This window comes from Nannospalax galili, unplaced genomic scaffold (assembly GCF_000622305.1).
Source record: "Nannospalax galili isolate Female #2095 unplaced genomic scaffold, S.galili_v1.0 scaffold293, whole genome shotgun sequence".
NCBI classification, from domain to species: domain Eukaryota; kingdom Metazoa; phylum Chordata; class Mammalia; order Rodentia; family Spalacidae; genus Nannospalax; species Nannospalax galili.
In genome coordinates, this window is record NW_008337147.1 from 7,640,528 (window position 1) to 7,656,460 (window position 15,933).

A 15,933-nucleotide genomic window follows, 5' to 3' on the forward strand; every position below is an offset into this window, starting at 1 on the left:
CTGAGTGTTCTTTCAGTTTGTGGTTGTTTCCTCATTTCTTTATCTGTTTCCTACACAGTGGATAATTGAGTTGTTTCCAGGTTTTTGTTTTTTATGTAAAGTTGCTATATGCATTCAAATGAATTTTTTGTACATTTTTATTTCTTTTAGTCAATTCCTAGAAGTGAGATACATGTTTAACCTTATATGAGAAAGTACTAAACAGTTTGCAGAGTGACTGTAATGTTTTCTCTGGCATTGGGTGAGAATTGCAGCTGTTCCACATAGTTGGAGTACACAGTCTTTAATTTCAGCCATTCTGGTGGGGGGTTAGTAGATTGTGATTTTCAGTTGCATTCCCCTAATTATTAGTGATGTTGAGCATCTAGTTTAATGACACTAATTTCGATTTGCATATAATTCTTTGCCAAAGTGTCTAATTTTAGCCATGCTCTTCCATAAAATTAATTTTTATTTATTTATTTTTATTTTATATGTATGTGTGTTAATTCCTGCAGAGGCCAGAAAGGGTATTGAATTCCCTTGGACCTGAAGTTATAGTCAGTTCTGTGCTTTCCAAATGCGGGTGCTAAGAACTAAACTCAGGTCCTATGTATAAGCAATAAGCTTTCTTAACCACTGAGCCATCTCTCCAGCTTCTCATCAAAATATTTAATTATAGTCATTCTTTATGTTGCAGATATAAATGTTTTGTGTTATAGTTTGCAAATAGTCTCTACAAGCCCTTGAGCTTGTCTTCAGTTTTCCTAAATGTCTTGATAAATAGAAGTTTTTGTTTATTTATATTTTTAATGAAGATAAATTTATTTTAATTTTCTTCTTTGGCTACTACCTTTGATGTGTTAAGAAATCTTTGCCTAGGAAACTTCACTAGTGCTTTCTCTTAGAACATTTAAAAATAATAGATCTATGTATGCTTACATTTCAAGCTGTGAACTACGTGTTTCACCATGGTGTTAGATAGACATTTGCTTTCTGCATATGGAATTCATAATTTGTTGCTAGCACCTTTCCCAGGCCATCTTTGTAGAAAATCAGCATTCTAAGTAAGTGAGCATCTTTCTGGACCCCTGACTGTTGTATTGATAGGAATGCCCTTGAGCTTTCAGTCTTGCTGTCTTTATTGCTATTGCTTGATGGTAGGTCTTAGAGTTATACAATCTTTGCACCTCTTTCATGATCATTTAAGCTGCTTCAGGCACTTTGCTTTTATATATGACCTTTATAATAAACCCCTCAACTTCTACAAAAATTATTGTATTTTGATACAGTCATATTAAATGTATGACCCATTGGGACAAATTAACATTGTAACAAATCTTACTGTACGTGTATATTTTCATGTATTTCCACATATTTAGATATTCTTATCACTGCATTGTCCTTGTAAATCTGTAGGACTTGTATTTTCTTTGATGCTATAATTAAAAAAAAATCAACTTCTGATTTGTGAGGGGATGATAGACCTAGAGACACACTATGTTATGTATGTACATCTTGAATCCTATAAGCTTCATTTATTCTTGAATCCTATAAACTCATTTATTCATGAGGCCTTTTAGTAGATTCCCTGAAATTTCTTTGTATAAAACATTTAAAAATATTTTATTTATTTTCATTTCTTATGTGTATGAGTGTATTTCCTGCATGTATAAAAGTGTACCCCTGTCATACAGTGACCACAGAGGTCAGAAGAGGGCGTCAGGTTCCCCTGGAACTGGAGCTAGAGTCGGTTGTTAGCCACCATGTGGGTACTGGGAATTGAACCCAAGTCCTCTGTAAGAGCAGTCAATGCTCTTAACCACTGAGCCAACTCTCCAGTCCCCATTCCCTGAAATATCTACAAAAAAGGATCATGCAATCATGGATTAGGAAGGCTTGACATCTTCCTTTCCTGCCTCAGAAACTTTCTTAATATAATCTTTTTATTGACTCTGAGAATTTCTTACAATGTAGTTTGGTCATATTCTCCCTCCTCCTCTTCTTAACTCCTCCAAGACCCCATCCCCAACTTCATGTCTTATTTTTTCAATAATCTACCATGTCCAATTTGTGCTGCCCACATACTCGTGGGTCTGGGGCCATCCACGGGAGTGAGGTCAACCTGCAGTGGCCACAAGTAAAGAAAATTTACTCTCCCTCCCCTAAAAGCTAACAACTGTCTGTAGCTCCTCAGTAGGGGGTAGAGGCTCCTGAACCCCTTCTGGCTCTATGCTAGAATGCTTAGCCTGATCTTGTGCTGGCATCCGTAGCCACTGTGAGTTCAGGAGTGAAGTGATCCTGTTGTGTTCAGAAGACACTTTTTCACTCAGATGCTTCCTGACCTCTGATCTTAGAATCTTTCCACACTCTCTTCTGAGATGGTTCCTGACATAGGGGTTGCTATGATATAAATATCCCATTTGTGGCTGAGTGTTCCATTGACAGTAATTCTCTGCATATCAGCCACTTAAGAGTTTCTACAAAACTTCACTGATGAGGCCTGAGAGCTGCAGGAATCTCTGGGTATAGAGGTATGAATTTAGAGGGCAGTTTGGTGGTATGTCCCACATAGCAGAATGATAGTAGGAACCTTTAAAAAATATTTCCCCCCTTACATTTTCACAGTAGATAGAATTTAAAGTACAGTGCTAAAACAGAAGTGGCATAGACATTCTTACTTTTTGATTGAACTTAGGAAGTAAATATTCAGTCTTTATAATTAAGTATAGTGTAATCATAGGCTGTTGTTGATGCCCTTTTTCCAGGTTAATGATTTTCCTAATTTGCTGAGAGTTGTTTTTGTTTTTTGTTGTTGTTGTTGTTTTGTTTTTAAATAAGGAATGATTTTTTTTTCACTGTTGAAACAGTTGTGTAGTTTTTCTCTCTAAGTCTGTTCACATTGTATATTAGTGAAGGTTCACTGAAGAAACAGCACCAGTAGAATGAATATACATACATACATACACACACACACACACACACACACACACACACACACACACACGGATTTATTAGATTAGCTTACAGGATAGAGTCTGAGTAGTCCAACAATGGCTGCACCACACTGGAGAGGCTGAGAATCTGTAGTCGCTCAGTCCACAAGGCTGGGTGACTCAGTAGTCCCAATCTGGTGATGAAGGCCTGATGAAATCCCAGAGATCTGCTGCTAGTCTTCAGTGTACAACAGCAAGATGAACTCACCAATGAGAGAGAAGGCAAGTGGCAAAAAGCAAGAGCTCCCTTCTGCCATGGCCTTTTATATGGGCTGCCATCAGAAGGTGACACCCACATTTAGGGAGGGTCTTCCAGCTTCAGAAGATCCTATCAAGAAGGTCTCTCTCAGTTAATCCCAGATCCAGTCAAGTTGCCACCCAGGATTAATCATCACACATTGGTTGATTCCCAAAACAAAACAAACGTTTGCTCCTGGAATGTAACTCTACTTGGTAAACAGGCAACTTTTAATATAATTTAAATTTGCTGAAATTTTGTTAAGCATATTGCAACTGGGGCTGGAGAGAAGGCTCAGCAGTTAAGAGCACTTACTGTTCTTCCAGAGGAACCATGTACATTTCCAAGCACCTACAGGCAGTTCACAGCCACTGCAGTATCTCCAGCTCCAGGGGATCCATTGTCCCCTTCTGGCATCTGAAGACCCTGCTCTTGTGTACAAAGGCACACCCCCCACACATACACATAGTTAAAAGTAAAGATAGGACTGGAGAAATGGCTCGGTGGTTATGAGCACCAAGGGCTCTCACAGAGAGGGTCTCACAGAGGACCCAGGTTCAGTTCAGCACCCATATGGCAGCTAACAACCATCCATAACACTAGTTCTGGGGATCTGATGCCCTCTTCTGGTCTCTACAGGCATTTTGTACATGGTGCACTTGTATTCGTGCAGCCAAAACTCTCATACATACAAAGTAAAAAGAAATAAATTCATTTTAAAAAATTAAAAAATGAGACATATCTTTAAAAAAAAAGTATTGCAACCATGTTCTTAGAAATGATACTAATTTAGTGGGTGCAAGAACTGGAAAGATGCTCAGCAGTTAAGAGTACTGACTGCTATTGCAGAGGACCCAGGTTCGATTCCCACTATCCACATGGTGACTAACAACCATCTATAACTCCATTTCCAGGGTGTCCAATGCCCCCTTCTGACCTCCACTCACATTGCACAACACAGGTACACTTACATACGTGCAGGCCATACAGTCATACACTAAAAATAAAAATAATAAATGAGATATAAAAAAAGGAATGATACTAGTTTATCTGATTTGGATGTTTAGAAATAATGCTGACCTCGTAGGACAAGTCTGTAAATCATCTTTACAGTCTTGGGAATGTGTGTGTGTGTGTGTGTGTGTGTGTGTGTGTGTGTGTGTGTGTTCTCATGAACCCATGTCCCTATGCCACTAACAATCATTTTGCTATTGCAGAGGACCCAGGTTCGATTCCCACTATCCACATGGTGACTAACAACCATCTATAACTCCATTTCCAGGGTGTCCAATGCCCCCTTCTGACCTCCACTCACATTGCACAACACAGGTACACTTACATACGTGCAGGCCATACAGTCATACACTAAAAATAAAAATAATAAATGAGATATAAAAAAAGGAATGATACTAGTTTATCTGATTTGGATGTTTAGAAATAATGCTGACCTCGTAGGACAAGTCTGTAAATCATCTTTACAGTCTTGGGAATGTGTGTGTGTGTGTGTGTGGAAGTAAGGCATAATCTATCAGAAAAGTCAACTGTAAAGGAAATTTCTTACTGGATAGATATGTAAACTACAAATTCTTTCTCTTTATAAATAGGTAAAGGATTAGATAATCTGTCATAATGAATGAACTGTGTTGTTTTAATATATCAAGTCAGTTTTTAGTAAATTTGCAAATGCAATGACATGTTGCACATATATTCCCTCATTACCTTTTAACATTTGAAGATATGGTATGAGGTCCTCATTTGCATCCTCAATGGTTATAATTCATGTTTCTGACTTGGTTTTTTCCTTTTCTTGTCTGAGTGGTGCGTCAGTTTGATTGGTCTCTTGTTAAAAGCAATAACAACAATCAAACAACGTTTGCTGTCACTGATTTTTCTGTATTGGTTGGTCTTTCCTACTTTACAGTTACTTTCTCATAAAATTTTCTTCTTTCTTTCTTTTTTTTAATTTGAATTTATGTTTCTTTTTTTCTACATTATATTGAAGTTTAGGAAGTATTCAGTGTTTTTTCCAAATATGAACTTTAATGATAAAAATTTCCTAAGAAGTTTTTTAATTTCAGCTGCAATTTTTGACTAAAAAAAAGATAAGATAAAGATAAAATTGCATTTTATTTTATTAAGTTCAAATTATTAACTTATTTCTTTTTTAAGTCAAGAACTTATTCATAACCTTTTTTAAAAATTTTGTTTAAATTTTTTTAATTTCTGTATCTTAACTGTTGATTTCTAGTTTAGTTTCACTACAATTAGAGAATGTACTCTGAATAACTTAAGTCCTCTTATATTTATTAAACACTGTTTTTAATGCAGAATATGTAATATTTTGGCAGTTTAGTATATATTTGTAAAAAATTTATATTCTATTGTTGATAATAATAAAACTTCTTATAATTGTCAGTTAACTTGCAGATAGTATTGGTTAAGTTTTCTGTGTCATTATGGATGCTTTATCTCTGTAATACCCCTTATTTACAGTTCCACTTTCATGATTTCCATTGCCATTGTCAGACCATAGTCAGCTCTGGTCTAAAAATAGCAAAGGAAAAGGTTCATAAAGAAATACTTTATAAGTTAAAATTGTACAATTTTGAGTCACTTGAACTCTCATGCCATCCACCTCCATCCCATCCAAGAACTGAATCTTCTTGTCTAGTGTTCTGCACTGTATGTATGCACTGCCCCCTGTTACTCTCTTAGGAGCCTGATGGGTTTCTAGATCAATTGCTGCAAGGCTTAGGTAACCCTTACCTTGTTTTAATAATGGGCCCAAACTGTGAGAGCAGTGATACAGAGAATCCAGATGTACTGAATGGAAGCCACAGAGTCCTTTCCTTAAAGTGAAACGCAAAAGTTTGTCATAGGTGTGTATGTATAGGAATAAACTATTACATTAAGGGTTTGGCTTTTTCTGGCAGTTTTCAGTGTTATTGAGATCTTGAAACTTATCTTCACCATAGCAAAGAGGAAACCACTGTATTAGTAAGAAATAGGCACAAGAGCCTATTTCAGACAGGAATTGATGCTTCTCAGACTAATTGTATACTTTACAATTTCTCCTTATAATCCTATCTTTTGTACCATGTATATAATATTATATATATAAGCACTTAATTACACATATATGTATACAAATCTGTGTTTAGGATTATCCTGATAGATTTGTGTAGTTGACCCTTTATTATTATGAAATGATCCTTTCTATTTCTAGTGTTGTCTCTTGTTCATATATTTATTTGATCTGATAGTATAGTCACTTCAGATTTGCAGATTTTGATAAATATTTATGTGACCGATATTTTTCCATTTTAAACACAACTTTGCTCTTGTATATAAAATAGGTTTCTTAGACAGCATAGTTAGACTTGCTTTTTTATACACTCCAACAGTTTGCTTTTTAATTGCTGTATACAATGAACCAATTTATCTGTTTATTAACTTTAAATTAATCACCCCAGTCTTGATTTTCTTTGTTCTACTGACTGTTTTACCTGCTTGTTTTTGGATTTTCTTTTTATGTTTCTTCTGGGATGTAAGCATGTACCATTTTGTAGACTTGCTCTGTGTTCATGGACAAAGGTGGTGGTTCTTCCCATCTGAGCATGTGGACCAGCTCCTCAAACTGCTTTGTCCCTATGACTTTGTCCCTATGACTTTTTCTCTTAGAGAGAAAAAGCGTATTATGCCCATTAGATACGCTCTTCTAAAATAATCATTGAGACTTCCCCTTGATTTTTAGTCCCCTTACCTTTTCTCCACTCTTAGGAATTAGAAATTAAGAAGATGGCTAAGATTGGTAATAAGGAAGCTTGCAGAGTTTTAGCTAAACAGCTTGTACATCTACGGAAACAGAAGACGAGAACTTTTGCTGTAAGCTCAAAAGTCACTTCTATGTCCACACAAACAAAGGTTATGAATTCCCAGATGAAGATGGCCGGAGCAATGTCTACTACAGCAAAGGTAATTGGGAACCCTTGTGTATAGATTTGTAGGTTTACCTAGGATATTTAAATATTGATGTTCAGATCAGAGTTTAAAGCATTTTTTAGTACATGCATACTATAAAAATCTTAATTATCAATAAAATAAGTTATAATCATAGGTAATTACTTTTAGAATATTTATTGATGTGTTATAAAGTAGGGACATTCATATTTTCCAAAGATCACATGTAGCTTTAAAGTTTATATGAGTTGACTTAAAATAGTATTTGTTTTTTTCCATAAATTGTTAGAAAATTTGCAAGTTTCTTTTTTCATTATTATTTCTGACTATGTTTGAGTAATAATTTTCTTTGGATTTACTTTTGTAAATGTTCAGAATTATACATGAATATTGTCAATAGAATTTATTGGTCAACAGGTTTCATGGACTTGTGTTTTATATACATATATACAATCACTGTTTTAACTGTTGATTTTAAAGGGCTCTGAGCATTTCAATAATTTAATAAATAGTGAGCTATTGATGTATATTATATTCTGTATGTAATTCAGAAGTATAAGGCAAATATACTACTACTTTCTTAGAGTTTATATTTTAAAGGGGGGAAGTTAAGATATATCTGAATATGAAGCTGTTACACACCAGTGTGTGTTTAGCATTGTTGTTCTGCTCAAGTCTCTGGATAAGGTGATCTAGAACACTTCATAGAAGACCTAGGTCTTGACAACTGACATAGGCCATAGATTCTTGTTATTCACATTGGTGATGGTCTGTGTAGTCAGGAGCAAGGGTATAGCAGATACTGAGTCATTGTTCACAACATTTCCATTCATCAGTTTTTAAATTTGAATTACCAAATTCAGTATGTATTTCTGGTTAACATTGAGCTGAGGGCTAGCTTTTTGAGAAGCCTGTGTCTTCTCTAGGAATTGTACTCCTGACCTTTTGCATGTCCTGCTCCCTATCTCTTCATACTTGTGCTCAATCTTCATTAAAACTTCTTCTTAATACTCTCCAGTGTTGCTTCAAAAATGTGGGGATGTGGGGATGAAGCATCTCTAAAATGTTCTTCCTCCATGAGGCCTGCTGCGGCCTTCTTCTACTTAGCAAGCACATTGGTGTTAGGCATGAAAGCATTTAAACAACCCCATTACCAATAAGAAGCACCCAAATGAGAAAATGTAGTACTCAGTAAACTGCCAAAAGGATGCTACTTATAATACGAAAGTGGAAAGGAGCAGGCAGCACCTTGCCCTGTCCAAAGCATGAATGTGAGTGACTCAAATATGTCACCAGTGAGTGCTAAAGTACTGCAACTATTGGTTTGAGATTCCCAATTAATTTTAGTAAGTTGGCAGGTTCACAGCCTAGAGATTATTAGGGTCACTTATGTATATTTTTGTGCCTACAGAAAGGAAGAAAATAGATTGCACCTATCTTTTGAGTTACAGAAAGTATAGTAACTCAGTATATTCTTTAAAAAGTTTCAATATGAGTTTTGCTTATTGGTGCTGAGGGGGCGATTATCTTGCAGTTTTCTGTGACAGATTGGCTCAGAAATGGTGCCTAATGTGGTTTTGCCATGTAGACATGTATGACTTGGAAGTCTCGTATAACAACTTAAAAATATATTATCTCAGCAAATGTTTGTTCAGATACCCAAGGTTGGAACTATAAGTAGTTCAGATGAAATGGTTAAGCCAGGACTTAACCTTTGGAGCCAGCAGTCTCCTTAAGAGGCAACTTATGTAACATGTAGCATGGACAGTAATTTGAAAGCTCTACTCATGCTCAGATCTCATTTGACTTGGTAGTGTGACCTTGGGCAAATTATTTAGCCCTTTTGTGTCTCAGTTTTCGTTTGTAATGATGGGAAATGGAAGTAACTAACACATAATGTTTTTGTGTTTTAAAGGTCATTTAACTTTACTATCCACACATACAAATTGATTAGAATAGCATTTGGCTTACTTACAGTGTGATTTTATACATGTAAACTACTCTATCATCCTCTTCATTATTAGTATTATTTAGAACAATAATGTAAATTGCCATTAAAGTAATTTAAACTAGCAAATGTAAACTTTCATCCATAGTGAGTGGGATTTAATGTCAGTGCTTGTTCTACTCTGGGGTGTCGGGGCCTACTTCCATATGAGCATAGCTACACAAATTGAAATCTGAAGTGTTGAGGGTATAGGCACTTGAGAGGAACAGGCATGAGGGACTAGTAGGTACAATGGTCCTGCAGCAGGACAGAGTATGCACATTCAAGGAAATTAAAAGTCAGCATGCCTACCAGGGCAGTGGTGGCAGGTGAGACTATCTTGTTGAACAGACTTCAATTGTTAGGTCTCCAAGACAAATTTTTCAATTTGACTTTTAACACTAGATCAGTTGGAAGGCATTGGAGAGTTAGGTATAGAACTTTAGGGGTAGTGTCCTACTTGAAGAGATTCTTTTGGCTACCTCATGCACATACTGTCTGAGAAAACAGTTTCCCTATTTGAAGACAATATACTTTCAATGTATAGTATCTTTTAGCATAGCCACTAAGCTCTGTAGTACAACCATAAATACATATAGAACAATAGCATTAATCATACATATGTAATGAATAATTTGTATGCAAAATTTGGCCATACTAGACAACAGTATCTTTTAATGAAATACACTAAGTACATACAATTTTTTAAGTCTTGCAAAATTATTTCTTCGCATTGTAAAATGTACTGTATGCTAACATGTCCTCTATTCCTTTTCAGTTAATATTAAAATTTTTAGTTTAGTTATTACCTATTTGCCACATAATTGGCAAATTTAGTGTCCAATATGAATAGCATTTGATTTTATATTGATGATTTTTTTTTACTATGTAATTGTTTTACCTACTGCTCACTTGAAGTTTTCACAGTGGTCTTTATTATCTAGATGTTTAGTATCATGAATAAATTTTTCTAGAATACTAAACACTATGTTTATTATAACAGGATACATAGTTGTAAAAGACTGAATGTATTTGGTGTTACCTCTAGACTTATCCACAGTAAGATTTTCATAACTGTGTAACTAACATAAATTTTTCTATATATTTAAAGACAATGCAGGCAGTTAACAAGAAAATGGATCCACAAAAGACACTACAAACCATGCAGAACTTCCAGAAGGAAAACATGAAAATGGAAATGACTGAAGAAATGAGTAAGTTTAAATGTACTAGTGAAGTGTAGTGATCTCATCCTCGAATTACCCAAGTTGAGGTACTACCAGTTCCGTGCTCTAATTCACAGAGGCGCAAATAATGAAACAAGAAATGCTAGAGCAGCCTTATTGGAGTCCCTTCTCATGACTTCAGTACATTGGCAGGGTTTAAGACTTAAAATTTTGTAGTGTTTTAATTGAGTGGAGAATATAAAATATGCTGTGCCATAATTCCTATGACATATTGGCCTCAACAGTTTTTAACAATATTAAGTATACAAAAAATTCCCAGTTCAGTTTCATTTAGATTGACTCGCACTGTAAATCTCTTTGTGTTAGAGGCAGAGACTATGGAGCTCCTGCTTTATGCTGTCACAAAAACATCACTTAATGTTTACTTTCTAAACTTATTGTGGTAGAAAAATGATGACTAAAAGGAAGCAAAGTATATATAATTCATCTTTCCTAAACCACTCAGATATTGTTATGTTAGTGCTGTCCCTCTGTCTCTTGTATTTTCCCATATTTGTAAAAGTGACATTACATTACATGCTTAATCATTGATGTAGTCCTTCTTTTCAAAAACGTGCTAGTATAACATAAACATGGACTTTTCTTAAAAATAGTTTTTGCAGAGTGTTTGCTAACATGCTTAAGGACCACAGTTTGATCCCAGCAATGAAAAAAGAAAAGGAAAATGGTTTTAGAATATTGTCTATTAGCAGTATGCCCTTAGGAAACTATTTTCCATTCATCATCAGTAAGGTAAATTTAAAATTTTCAGTTTATTTGACAATCTTTAAAAGAATATGTGTATGTATTACTTTTAGGTTTCCTTTATCAACTAAGATTTTATTTATGAGGTACCTGATTTCTTCCCAGAAAGATGACAACTGTATTTATTTCACCAAAATGACTGAGTAACCCTTCAGCACATCCTCGTCAATACTGAATCGTTATTCATATGTCACCTTTTGTATCATTGCATCACCTTCTGGTTGTTTGCCAGCTGTGTAGGGACATGCCAGTTTAGCTCAGCTTATCTGCTGGCATTGTAGGTTAGCATTTCATGTAGCCAGCAGTACTTTTCTGAACTGCTGGAATGACTGCACTCAGTGGCATACTAGCATTCATTTAGGGTCTGGTTTTCTTCCTGGATATGATGGTACTACATGTGTTATCATTGGCAGTTCCGAAGGCTGCTGCTACACTACATGCCTTTACTTAGAAAAACACAAAAAGCCTTTTGAAACATTGTCAGTTCATTTTATTAACGACGAGAGCCCTGCCATTTACACGGTGATCATTCTAAGTAACATGCTTAGGTGATTTCCAGTAATGGCTCACTTGTGATTGTCTTAGACCTTTCCATTACTCTATAGAATCAGTGAGCCCTTAATCAGGTAGATAGTATGTCTGTCATAGTTGCTGTCATTTGCAATTTAATACTTTTCAATCTAAAATCATACTAGTTATTTATGATTACATATTTTCAATAACCTTGTACTTTAAAGTCAAAGTATAATTCAATATATTTCTATTTAGAATCTATACTTTGCCATGTTGCTCCAAAACTTGTTCACAATCATACTTTGGAAGCAAGGTCTTGGGGACACTACTTACATGTCTGTTACACTTTTGCCGTGCTCCTCATCAAAGCATTCTGTGCTGTCACACTTCTGTAGTGATTCTCTTCTTCCCTTTCTTTCACCTTTCTGCTACATTTCTTCATTCAGACCTTCACAGACTTTGACCTGGACTGCCTATCGCCCTTGTTACTTCATTACCATTCAGGTTACACACTGGTGAATGAATGTTCCAGAAGCATACCTCTGGAGTCTTCTGATGAGATTCATTCAGTCGTTTCTTGATGAGCACAGTCTAACACCCCAAAGTTACATACAAAGTAAACCAGTTTCCCAGTAAAGATTTTTATTTTGCCAGTAAGAATACAGAGCCAGAGAGGTAAAATCACTTTCTGTCAAAGTTGCTGATTCTGATCTGTGTGTGTGTGTGTGTGTGTGTGTGTGTGTGTGTGTGTGTGTGTGTGTGTTGAGTCCATTTAGTGGTGCTTGTGTGGCCTTGTGTTTAGGACTACCCACTTGGGATCAGATAACCTCTCCGGGAGATAGTCCCTGGAGAAAACTGATTACATTTCATTTTTTATCATAAGCTTTTTAGCTCTTTATAAATTTACTTTGTACTGTTAAACTAACAAGTGAAAATTTCAGTATCATAACCAATATCCAGCTTTGTTACTAATGTCAATTAATGTCAGTGATACAAATAACTAGAATGAACAGGCAGACAGGTAGTGAACTAGGGCATCACAATTCATTGTATCTTTTCTTGATGTCTCAGACACAAAATCTGATTCCAAATAGATACGGTGTCTAATGAGGTTGCTTATCATCTTATGTTGAAGAGAACATTTATATAAAAGGCTTACAATGTGTTCATTCCCCAAAGAGATCACTACCTTATATGCTATCTTCCAGGGAATCATAGCTCATGGGCCTATAGATCGGAATGGTAAACCAAGACATCCTAAGAGCATCATACAGATTCTGGTCTATTACCAGGTGGCCACTTACCAATTTGGAGGCAAGATCAGAGTACCTGTCTTTCACTTTTGTTTCCTCTGACTGTTGTGGGTAGCTTCTTCCATAGGCCATCTGCGTTTGTTTTTTTTCTTTCAAGCCACTTTTTATGTTTCTACTTTTAATAACAACCAGGCAGAAGAACTGCCTGTGTCTCAGATGCGTCCCTTCCTTGCAGGTCTGTATCTCTCTGTGGTGGAATCTTATTCACCACCCCCATCCAGGTGTGTCTCATAGCTTGTTTCCAGTTGAACATGATCTCCTGTTGAAATGTAGTGAACGTCTATATTTTCTTTTACTCAAATTTATTATTTTGTTTTCTATTCAAGAATAAGGTACAAAAATTCTTCTATTGTGTTTGTGCTGAATGGCAGGCACATATGTTCCCAGCTTCAGAAGCAAATAAAGCATAATCTGAGTCCTTCCAAATATCAACTTAGAACTCTTTCAATAAATATCTACTTAGAACTCTTTCAATAAATATCTACTTAGAACTCTTTCAATAAATATTTTTGGGTGGGGAAGGAAAGAAGGAAGGATAATAGCATTGGTAATCTTGCAAGCTTAAAATGAATATTACTATTAGGGAAAATTTAGTATCTGTTTACATATTTAATATTTTTTAAAACATTCTCCCTATATCATGAATATTAACATAAGAAATATGCAAATATGATAATGGATATAACAAGTAATTGTCTTCCAAATTTAAACAGAATTTGATTTTTACCTATTCTTTCCTGGTTCTGTTTAACAGCTACCAACTTAATGCATACAATTTGTGAAACCGTATTTTAAAAGTTTAAGCCTATAATTGTGACTATCACATAGTTTTGTTTATTGAAGACATACCTTTTAATTCATGTTCAATAATTTTTTTATGGTGGTTCTGGGGATTCAGTTCAGGGCCATGTGCATCCTAGGCATTCACGCTACTGCTGAGCTATATCCTTAGCCCTAAAGGTAGCTTTTAAGAAATCCGAGTAGGTTTATATTATTATAGGACTAGTATGTGTGGAGAGGACATTTTTATAAATTTGATGGCTCAAAACTTTAGCAATATTCCTCATTGACAGTTAAAACTGAGTTTTAAAATTTGTTGGTTCATATAAATTTTCTTTTTTAAGCATTAAAATATGTATACATAGTTTGATTATATCAAAAAAACATAAATCAAACCTGTAATCTAATGCAAAATAACTGGTTTATCCCATCCTTCTCCCCCTCCAAGTCAATGACACCCTGGATGACATCTTTGATGGCTCTGATGATGAAGAAGAAAGCCAGGATATTGTGAACCAAGTTCTTGATGAAATTGGAATTGAAATCTCGGGCAAGGTAAGGGCAGCTTCTTTTCTTACTGCACAGTTTCCCCCACTTTTGTCACTTGTTTTATGTGTTTGTGTAATGCTGTCTGGGTGTTTTTCTAGTTTTGTCGAAGTAAATTACTTCATCATGCATCCTCTGTCCTCCAAATGTTTACTAATACATTTTTTTCCTATCTTTTCTGTAATATAGATGGCCAAAGCCCCATCAGCTGCCCGAAGCTTACCATCTGCCTCCACTTCAAAGGCTACAATTTCCGATGAAGAGATTGAACGGCAACTCAAAGCTTTAGGGGTAGATTAGCTTAAAAAGCCATACTATTTTCACTTACAGTTGCTCAGTGGAAAGCGAGCTCAGTGCAGATTCCTTTTACAAAACACATTTATTTTGCAAAAATAAAGACCATGAGTGAACAGTTGTTTCCTAACCCATGGCTATTTTGAATCTTTTGCCAAAGAATGCCAATGATGCAAAAATGGGAACAGTTTGGGTTTTAATTAGAACTATTCAGGAGTGATGATGTGTAAAAGTTGACTTCTTTTCTGCATGGCTTAGAGCAATGATGTCATTCCTTAGTGTCAGGTTATGTTCTAAATCTTCTTACACTGAAATCAAAATTCTTGTTAAATGCCATTAGGCACCATCTCAAAGAGAATTCTAAAATTATTAAAGGTATATCGTTAATTCTGTATCTGCTGCTTGTAATTGTAGACAGTTATGTGTTAGGACCATAGGCAGTTCAGCTGCCAAATTATTTTTAAATGATCTAAAAGAAGAGTGCTATTTAAACATCTGTCTTAAAAATTGTCATGAGCTTTTACTTTTCTTCCATTTTCCCCCTTTGGGAGAACATTCTAGTTGGTAAGTTTATTACCTTTCAAAATGTGCTCGGCACCTGCCTTAAATAGCACAAACATATTGTGCACATCTTTAAATTTTTTAACTGGCAGAAAAGAATTACATTTTAAAATAAAATTAAGACTTCTTAGAACAGTTATCCAAGCTGTCTTGTAAAGCTTATAAAAACAAATTGAATATAATTAGAAAAATGAAAAAAGGCACTGAATTAATAACATTTTGTAGTAATGAAACAATATATTTTGGCTTTTCCTTAAAAAACTGAGATTTTTTTCTATATGAGTTACATCTTAATCTGTGCTGAATTTTGAACTGCATCAATGCATATGTTAAACCCTCTAAATTGAAGCCATTCTAAATTAAGTACTACCAGTATGACAATGCTTGACCTAGATTTTTAAAATAAAACTTTCTTTTTGCTGAATAAACTACAACTTTGTCAGAAATTACGCCTAAATGTGTGCATTGTATTATTGGTATTTTTAAAGCTAAACTTGCTATATTATGTATAAGAGTGATAGAAAATGAAGGATGCCATAGGAGTTGAAGTAGAATTTAAAGTGACATAAATTTTGAAGAATGATGTAGTATATGGAGTCTGCCACATCCTAACGCAGAAACTCTGGAATAATTCAGACCAGTGTAACCTGGCTAATCCAGTGCTGGGCCTTTGAACCGATGGTGAGCAGAGGCAAATGCATGGCATGGTGAAGGAACACATGCTCTCCATCTGCTTTAGAAATAATAGTCGTCTGTGTCTGATAGTCTGAGTCCA

At 35.3% G+C, this 15,933-nt stretch overlaps 1 protein-coding gene across 1 annotated transcript in view; it reads left to right on the plus strand.

Annotated features, from left to right (window-relative positions):
* The window catches only part of Chmp2b (charged multivesicular body protein 2B), a 29,729-nt gene extending 14,122 nt beyond the window's left edge, over positions 1 to 15,607 (plus strand). Inside the window, exons 3-6 of the mRNA XM_008832228.3 lie at positions 6,994 to 7,188; positions 10,272 to 10,374; positions 14,206 to 14,312; positions 14,493 to 15,607. Of these exons, the coding sequence (XP_008830450.1) occupies positions 6,994 to 7,188; positions 10,272 to 10,374; positions 14,206 to 14,312; positions 14,493 to 14,603 (516 nt within the window). The 3' untranslated portion in view covers positions 14,604 to 15,607. The remainder of the gene's footprint in view (positions 1 to 6,993; positions 7,189 to 10,271; positions 10,375 to 14,205; positions 14,313 to 14,492) is intronic.
* The last annotated feature ends 326 nt before the right edge of the window (positions 15,608 to 15,933 follow it).